We start from the raw sequence: 8332 nt of genomic DNA, 5'->3' as shown, positions 1-8332 counted from the left end.
CCATCCCCACAACCATCCATCCATTATCTGTACCGCTTGTTCTTACGGGGGTCACGGCTCCGAATAAATCTCAAAACCTCTCATAAGAACAACTCATTTAAAATAGTTTTTAAATTCATGTGACTACTGCGTAGTATGATGAAATATTACATTGATAAATATAGATATAGATTTTTTGCTGTATTAAAATAAAATGGTAAAAATTGGTAGGGACTATTTTGTATTCCCCAAATATTGGTTGTGATATGTCCTAACTGTCCTTATATAAACCTACGCCCATGCTCCCTATAGTACGTATATGTAGTTGCTAAATTAACATGATAGTTTGGCTCAATTGAGTTAATTGTTCGAACAACTATAGTAGTTGTATTGACTTTAAAGCTAACGCAGTCTGTCTTCCTTTATTTTGTCCTTTAAAATTAGGTCGTAACAATGTTGTCATCAATGTTGCATAATTTCTCATACAGAGATACATATCTGAATGTTTGGTATAAAATAGCAAGCCTTCAGAGGGATAAGGGGTAATGAGTACATAAAAAGAACCTCAAGAGCAAAATTTAATCAATATTCATCCTCTGCAAACAAAGGCTCACACTTTTAATTACTATTAATAAATGAAGCCACCTCAGTTTCTCATTTTGCTAATGGGGCATTAGTAATAGGATTAAAAAAAAAAACAGACAAATGACAAATTGATTGAAAGATAAGCATCACATATTTGCAATCACGGATGCATGTTATTACAGCAATAAAGGCAAAGTACAAAGGACCCTTTATATTCTCCATTTTATTTAAAAAATGTTACAAGAACATATTACAAGTAAACATACATGCTAGTCCATACATTTTCTACACCACTTCTCACTAAGGTCACAGGTGAGACTGAGTCTATCTATGCCAGGTACACCTTGGACTTGTCACCAGCCAATCACAAGGCACATGCAGACTGACTTCACAACTAATACTTTGAGTCTTCAATATACCTAACACGGTATTGCATTGTGTTGTTAAAAGAAAACAGAGAAGTACAGTCTCTGCAAGACCAGAAAACAATATGAAGAGGCTATTTACACAATTGGTTTCATGCAGCAGGTTGGCAAGGTCACGATTGCACGTCTGTTATCTTTCTCTTGCGGTAGTTGAGCACCATGGTTGAAGCAGAGAGCTGAGAGGCTTGTCCTTTTTCCCAGTCCTGGAAGCTGTTGAGGCCAAATTGCCCTGACATGAAAAGTGATTTCTCAAGACAATCCAGACGCTCCACCAGCGCTGAGGTGTCCTCATTGTAGGCATTCTGGGAAGAGTCCATAGTTCGTCGGAAACGCCCAATGAATGTCTACATAAAAAACAATAATCAGAGTTACCTGCCATGAGCGACACAAAAGCTTGTGTTTGCCTGTTTTTTTCAATTTACTTTTAAACCGCCACTTCTGTTGTTAGTGGTCTTGTCTTTGAAGCAGCGAATGAGCTAAAACTGGTATTGTATTTTACCAACTAAATGCTAGCCGTGAATGATTTTTTTATTTGAATCGCCGCCACTGCAGACATTGTGATCATATGATCATCAAAACTACTCCTGACTAACAAGATCTACACAATGATAAGTCTCAAAATGACACTTTGTTTTGATAATAAATTTAGCTTTGCTAAGGCACTCCTAATGATTTCGATACATTGCACAGTAAAAAAAAACACTAACTTAAAGAGTAAAACGCACAAAAATAAGCGATAACATACTCCCAGTTTGTATTGTTTGATCAAGTCATAAGCACGTTCTTACCGGTCTTCGATCATTTCTACTCAATCTGTTACCTTTATGATGTTGCTACGGTTGTAAGGAACACCACCCCGTGTTTTTGCATGTCTGGGTGCTGTTTCCGATAGTTCCCAGTGTCGTCATTAATAGTTGTCGTACACCAAGATGGGTGTACGTACAACCAGATGGGCGACTTGTTTGATGGTTTAAAACGCACCCTAACCGATTAGCATGTTTTTGTTCAGTGATTGCATTCAATCATTTTACACATCAGATTTACAGCAAACCAAACCTACACGTGACAAATAAACAACTCTCAGTAGAAGCATGTTGCATCTTGTTGCACACTGGACATGCTCGCTGTAGTGACATAATACAAGAGATGCTATTTTACTACCAAGCTATTATGAAATATATTGTTGAATGGAGTTGACGACACGTTACGTTCAAATGGATCCTGCAACTGCATAAATTACACCAAGTCTAACTGACTTGATGCAAATAAATGCAGTATGACGCAGCGGTACAACATGGATGTATTCCAAGATCTACAATAAAAGACAGGATAAAGCACAGAATGTTGACCAGTGAGTGTGCAAAGTCCAACTGTTTACAAACGTGATGTCCCATGAGAAGGGTCTATTGGTGAATGCAATCGGGGCATTACCTGAAGCAACGTCTGTGCTATTTCTGGGTTGTCTGGACTGTCGAAGCGCAGCATCTGAGATCCCAGGCCATAATAATAAGGCCCCAACTTATGTAGATCCACCACATTGGGGTCTGCATTGAACACTGTCCTCCAGCCTTCTCTATAAACTTTAGGGAGCTCGATTGACAGCATCCTTTTGTTCTGCTCATACAAACCTTTGCACAGCCACAAAGGCAATTCCATTTTTGTGCCCTGTGAAGGAGACATTAGGAGAGTAAGAACTGTCAAAACGCATTATCTAGAATTCACACTGTATCCAAACGTTGCGATTTAAATTAATGTTACCTTCGGAATATCAGGCGAGTCGCTTGACTTCTCGAGGAATCCAAGCCGAGGAAAAGTAACTTCAGTGCAGATAGGAAGTCGCTCGTGCGAAAGCAAAATATCATCCAAAGAAAATAAATTCTCTTCCATGCATATGCCGGGTTGTACGGGAAAATAAGACTGTGCTTCCATTTTTGGAAACCAGACTGTCTGACGCCGAAACTTTTGAAAAGCCGTGCAACAGAAGAGCAAAGAGCTTGTGTTGACAATTTGCGTTTCCTGCTTTTATGGCGCCCAGCTCGGCGATTGGTTACCCGCTGCGTACGTCACGATGTCCGCCATATTGGATGTGTCGGACCAGTCTCGTAAATAAAAGCAAGTACTGTATCCCTCACTACATCGCGGTTTGTTTATTTTTTGTTTTGTTTTTATTTCATGAACACTGCAAGGGCAGTGACTGTTGACATGTCAGATGCGAACCAGAGACCAGAGTTTGCCCAAGTAAGCATTCATTCCTGCTTGAATGAAATTATAAATAAGAATCTTCAAGTATTTTGCCTTTTTTTGTTTAATAACACTGACATCAATTTGAAAACACTGGCAAGTGATCCTCAACACTTGGGGGTTTTGACTGCAGACTGGAATAGGCTGCATGCCTCAGGAAGTTTGGACAGGAATTCATTCAGCTTTCTTTCTTTTTTTTTCATTTATTTTGAAAGTTAACACTTCAACCAGATGAAAAGCCTTTAAATGCAAATGGAAATTTAGAAATGAGACGTGAAACACAAAATGAACAAATAAACAAATAATCAATATTTTAAAATCAACCAAACACAATTGTGTTTATTATTACCCCAATAGTACTCATTTGCTATTTATGTAGAGTAAATTCTTGCAAATAAAATAATCTCAAAGTTTTGTTTTTTAATACAATAGCACTTTTTCCCCATTTTCACTGAGGCCCTAGTATTCATTTGTTCTTGCAACCCTTGGCAGTTTACAATGGTACCACTACTTACAAACTTAATTGGTTCCGCAATCGAATTTGTAAATAGAAACGTTTGTAAGTAGAAGCGAAACTTCCCATAGGAATCAATGTAAAAGCAAATAATGCATGCCAGACTATCTTAAAAGTCACACTTTTGCCCTAATACTTTGTGTAAAACACAGAAAACCAAAACAAGTTTTACTTTTGCTTTTTTATATCTTTACAACAAAAAATAAATTTCACTTCATTCTTGACATCCTAACTTTGCTTGGGGAAGGGGGAACCTGTTCTCCTTTTCTACGCTTGCTAAAAATACCCCCAACAAGATACAGAAAAAATAATTGTATGCTTCCACGTACTCCCTGCAATGTGCTCATGTACTCGTCATTAATGTTTTGGAACAATTAATACGTTTTATGACTGTATGAGTGGTCTTGAACGCACCTGGTGCAGAACGCAATTTTTATTATATATATTATTTATATAATTTTATTGAAATCAAGATGGTACTGTCTGCCGCACGGCAACGACTTCTGCCTTTCACTCAAAGCGTGCGCGCTCCTGCAGATTTCTTATCAATAAATGTTCAATCAATCAAAACTCCTGTTCGTATCTCAAAAGGTTTGTAAGTAGAGGCACCACTGTATTCACTTCATACATTGTTCCTGGTCCCATCTTGACAAATGTAGGACAACATCATGTCTACCATGGTCTTGACAATAACTCTCGAAGGGTGCAGGTTGTGAGGTTCATGGTGCGCCAAGACCATCTGCCAGGCGTCCACCAGAATAACATTTAGATCCTTGAACATGGTGCGAAGCACGATGTCCTGCTGGAGTGTCAACCAGTCACTTTTGTACAAGCTAATTTTCTGCTTTAGAGCCTGAGGGTTGGCCGTGCGGACCACCACCAGCGTCTTCGGCGCCCGGTCTAGGAGTCGTACCACGGCTTTACGGATATGCCTAAGGCGGTTTATATACACCTCCACAGGGAAGGTGGCAAAATGAGCCCAGATGCCAATCGTCACCACTGTGTTGTGACCGCCAGTCACACCATCCAGCTCGTTAGCAATGTAGCGCAACTCGCTGATCAAGACTGGCTGGATTCGAACGGGTGTGCCATGGAAGCGGTACTGGACCAGAATGTTATGGGTGCTGTCCACTGCCATGAAGGGCCCTGATTTTTTGGGATTCTCCAAGTTGACTTTCTTCAAGTCTGTAGGGCAGAAGAAAATGAAGCTATAATTGGTAAGGACAACTCGGGGCTCGGTAGAATTTTATCGTATTAACGCTATGGATGGTCCCGAGCTCTGAAAAAGTGAAACAACAGTGTCATTCTTCCAGCGTTACTTTGAAAGCTAAATATCTGTGCAATGTAATGACAGTATACAGTATTTCTGTAGTATATTAAAGAATATGACACAGCCCATCTTCTGTATGTGATTTAAACCACAACAGAATTTGAAGACTATATTGGGTAATGTTTATACTGAAGGTCAATTCTGATGTTGTGACTCACACGATGCTATGAGACGGAAGCACTTACTTGGAAGGACACTGACAAGATACTCGAACCACTGGCGCATAGTGGAGTCACCATACATGTAGACCAACTTGTTAGTCAAACACTGAGTAATGGCAGATGCGTTGTTAAACTGATGCATGGAAAAACCGCCCAATGGCCTCCACAAGCCCTGATAGTAGTACCCAGATGTCGCCAGCTTCACGGGATCCTGTATTTGACTGACGTTTTCTACATTCACAACAAACCCAATGATGTGAATTAATAAAAAGAGCTGAAGTAGTCTGAAGATTCACAATACCTTTCTTAGGAGGGAGCACGTTGATAGTGTCAGTTTTGGACGCATGGATGGTAACTTTCACATTCTTGCCACTGATGTCAAAGAAACAGATTAAAAAGGTTGCAAGAGAAAAAGCCACAAAAAATACAATCAACCACACTTGAGGCATGCATCAGGTATTCTTACAACTTAAGGCAGGGTTATTACTTTGTGGACCAGCATTTTCCTTCTCTGTATTTTTCAAATAGCTTTTCAATGGAAGGTTGCGCCAAGTCCTACTTGGACAATTTTCGAAATGAGCTTTCAAATGATGTTTGGTGGTCAGTAGCAGAGGTGTCTCTGAGTTTTGCCTCCCTGACCTACGTGAGCCCAGCCCATCTCTCATCGGTGAGCGCCAACAATATGGGGACACGTCATTGCTGTCTGCAGGACCAAAAGATCCACAACAGTTTTATTTTTTATTTCCTTTTTAGCATTTGGTTGAATGTCAGGTCTATGAATGTCTACGGCAGTTTGCTGACTCAGACTGACTGGGCGAGGGCGAAATAAGGACGGAATCTCAGGGGACGGAGGACGATTCCCATCTTTGGTCAGTAGCTTGTTCTGTATGAAACCCCTTTGAGATAGCTGAGACCATTCAACGATTGAGTGTACAAACCTCTGAAAGAGTAAAGCTTCCTTTTTAGTAATGATGCCTTGGGTGTAGCCTCCCGTGAGGTGGTTGATTCTGGTCTCACAGCTGAGCAGTGTGGGCTTGTGGCAAAACCAAGGTTCACCAGTGTGAAGGTCCGTATAGTTGCACAATGGCCCCTTGTCTGGCGGCAGACACATGTTGCAGATCATCCTCTCAGAATGATTGCCTCGGCGAAAGAAACTGGAAAAGTACACCCGATCGGGCCGGTAGTCCCTCAGCCGGCGTAACACAGCGATGGCCTCGCTCGAGTGTACCATCATGATGTTAACCTTAGCCGAGCCCTCCCAGAGCAGCGGGAAGAGAACGGAATAAAGTCCGTTCTTATGGTCCAACACTTGCCCAGCCACACCTGCCCTGTACTTTGGGGAATGCAACTTGGCCAACAGCAAATCGCCGCCATAGCGCTTGGGTCGGCCCTTGAAGTCGCGCAGTTGGACCCGCACTTCTAGCTGGTCGCCCACGTACCAACTCGGCTTGATTTTGGAGGTTTCGATTGTAAACAGGCTGTGGGCCGGGTCACTCGTCTGAACCAAGTTGAGTGATGCTAACCCAGAGGGCAGTTGGGGCCAGGTGATAGAGTTCAACAGGCTACGTTCCTCCAGCTCTTCCTCGGGTGATGAAGGCTTGCCCAGATGGGGACAGAAGGTGCGATAGTGGTGAAGTGTTGGGAGGCTTTTAGAGAGATTCGATGACCGATTCCAATTCCGGTTGTCGTACGGTGGTGACACTACATTAGTCTTCCAGTTCTGAAGAGATGACAACATTCTAATTATGGAACGCGCGCACACACACACACACAGTGTATATACATATATATATATATATATGTGTTTTACTCTCAGCTAGATTTTTATTTTTATTGATGTATTCTAATAAGGTTTTAATCCAGTTTATTATTTTGAAAATATCTAAGTCTAAAGAAAATGCAAGAATAAATCTTGTCCGCTCAGATGTGGTTTTTAAAGAAATATTATAAGCTACACATTTTACAAACTCTTAGAGCAGTGGTTCTTAACCTTTTTGGAGGTACCGAACTCTACCAGTTTCTTATGCGCATTTACCATATCCCTCTTTAGTGAAAAATAAATTTTTTCTCAATTTCAAGACATCGATGTTTTTTCCTGGTGCACAAAATGAGACATGCATCAAGATCACGTTGTTCAAAAAACAAAACCTACACAATGGATGAACTCATAACAAATTACACACCTGCAAATCAGTGTGACTACTGCTGTTGCCTTTGCGAGACCAGTTCAGATAAGCGTCATCACATATTTACACAATAAATCAGGTATGTTCGGACCTCCACAGTGGAGGCTCTGCCGAACCCCTGAGACCAACTCACCGAACCTAGGGTTCGATCGAACCCAGGTTAAGAACCACTGTCTTTGAGTATGTTCAGCTTTTTAGAACAAATGTAATAAACTTCTCCCACCTTCCCAATGGTAAAGTTGTGGACCAGGAAGATGATTCCGAGCAAGATGAGAATGATGAGTACGTACTTCCAAACTTTTAGGGACATGGCGTTGATGTCCTGACTTCGCCGCAGTATTAAAAGATGGTTACGAGTCTGCTGTAAAACCAGTCTGCCAAAAGGACCGTCTGTCCACAAGTGAGGCTAGAAACAACAGACAACCGATAACATATCACCCCATCAAAAACTGGTCTGTTGGGTGAGAGGCCTTGTCCTGACAGGACTCTTTTATAATGCATTTGTTTAGTGAACTTGCCCCACATTTATTGTGTAACAATGATGTCAGGTGACATTCATTTCTTGTTTTGTTTCTGTTGAGTTCACCTGAAGGGGAAGTGGGGAGATGTTTGAATGTACCAATACTACACACTCACCACAAAGAGACGCATGAAAGACATCGGATTCCTTGTATCAAGCCACTCTTGAACAACAGACAGCGTAAGAAGCATCTCGCCTGGGCTAAGGACAAAAAGGACTGGACTGCTGCTGAGTGATCCAAAGTTACGTTCCCTGATGAGAGTAAATTTTGCATTTCCTTTGGAAATCAAGGTCCCAGAATCTGGAGGAAGAGCGGAGAAGCATAGAATCCATGTTGCATGAAGTGTAGTGTAAAGTTTCCACCGTCAGCGATGGTGTTGGGTGCCATATC

The 8332-nt window shown here is 41.3% G+C and overlaps 2 protein-coding genes across 2 annotated transcripts; both read right to left on the bottom strand.

Annotated features, from left to right (window-relative positions):
- Positions 1–769: 769 nt before the first annotated feature.
- gins3 (GINS complex subunit 3) lies at positions 770–3015 on the bottom strand. Its single transcript, XM_061283032.1, has 3 exons — positions 2748–3015; positions 2421–2654; positions 770–1333 (listed from the first exon to the last, which is right to left on the bottom strand). The coding sequence occupies exons 1-3, from the start codon at positions 2916–2918 to the stop codon at positions 1103–1105; spliced, it is 636 nt and encodes a 211-aa protein (XP_061139016.1). The 5' UTR covers positions 2919–3015; the 3' UTR covers positions 770–1102.
- Positions 3016–4320: 1305 nt separating this feature from the next.
- On the bottom strand, positions 4321–7919 carry LOC133157533 (NXPE family member 3-like). Its single transcript, XM_061284145.1, has 5 exons — positions 7645–7919; positions 6174–6955; positions 5537–5607; positions 5260–5466; positions 4321–4929 (listed from the first exon to the last, which is right to left on the bottom strand). Exons 1-5 carry the CDS (start codon positions 7729–7731, stop codon positions 4367–4369), a joined length of 1710 nt encoding a protein of 569 aa, XP_061140129.1. The 5' UTR covers positions 7732–7919; the 3' UTR covers positions 4321–4366.
- Between the last annotated feature and the right edge of the window lie 413 nt (positions 7920–8332).

The sequence above is a fragment of the Syngnathus typhle genome, linkage group LG7 (assembly GCF_033458585.1).
Source record: "Syngnathus typhle isolate RoL2023-S1 ecotype Sweden linkage group LG7, RoL_Styp_1.0, whole genome shotgun sequence".
Classification (NCBI taxonomy): Eukaryota; Metazoa; Chordata; class Actinopteri; order Syngnathiformes; family Syngnathidae; genus Syngnathus; species Syngnathus typhle.
Note: the sequence above shows the minus strand (reverse complement) of the source record. Positions and strands in the feature narration are given on the sequence as shown.

Bases quoted from the DNA above. Each gene is read 5' to 3' on its own strand.
- gins3 (XM_061283032.1), bottom strand. From the start codon at position 2,918: ATGGAAGCACAGTCTTATTTTCCCGTACAACCCGGCATATGCATGGAA. The intron at 2,655-2,747 runs GTAACATTAATT...TCTCCTTCACAG, and splicing joins ACTCGCCTGATATTCCGAAG to GGCACAAAAATGGAATTGCC. The intron at 1,334-2,420 runs GTAATGCCCCGA...TTTTTTATGTAG, and splicing joins TAGCACAGACGTTGCTTCAG to ACATTCATTGGGCGTTTCCG.
- LOC133157533 (XM_061284145.1), bottom strand. From the start codon at position 7,731: ATGTCCCTAAAAGTTTGGAAGTACGTACTCATCATTCTCATCTTGCTC. The intron at 5,467-5,536 runs GTATTGTGAATC...TTGTGAATGTAG, and splicing joins CGTGCTCCCTCCTAAGAAAG to AAAACGTCAGTCAAATACAG. The intron at 4,930-5,259 runs GTAAGTGCTTCC...TCTGCCCTACAG, and splicing joins TCTTGTCAGTGTCCTTCCAA to ACTTGAAGAAAGTCAACTTG.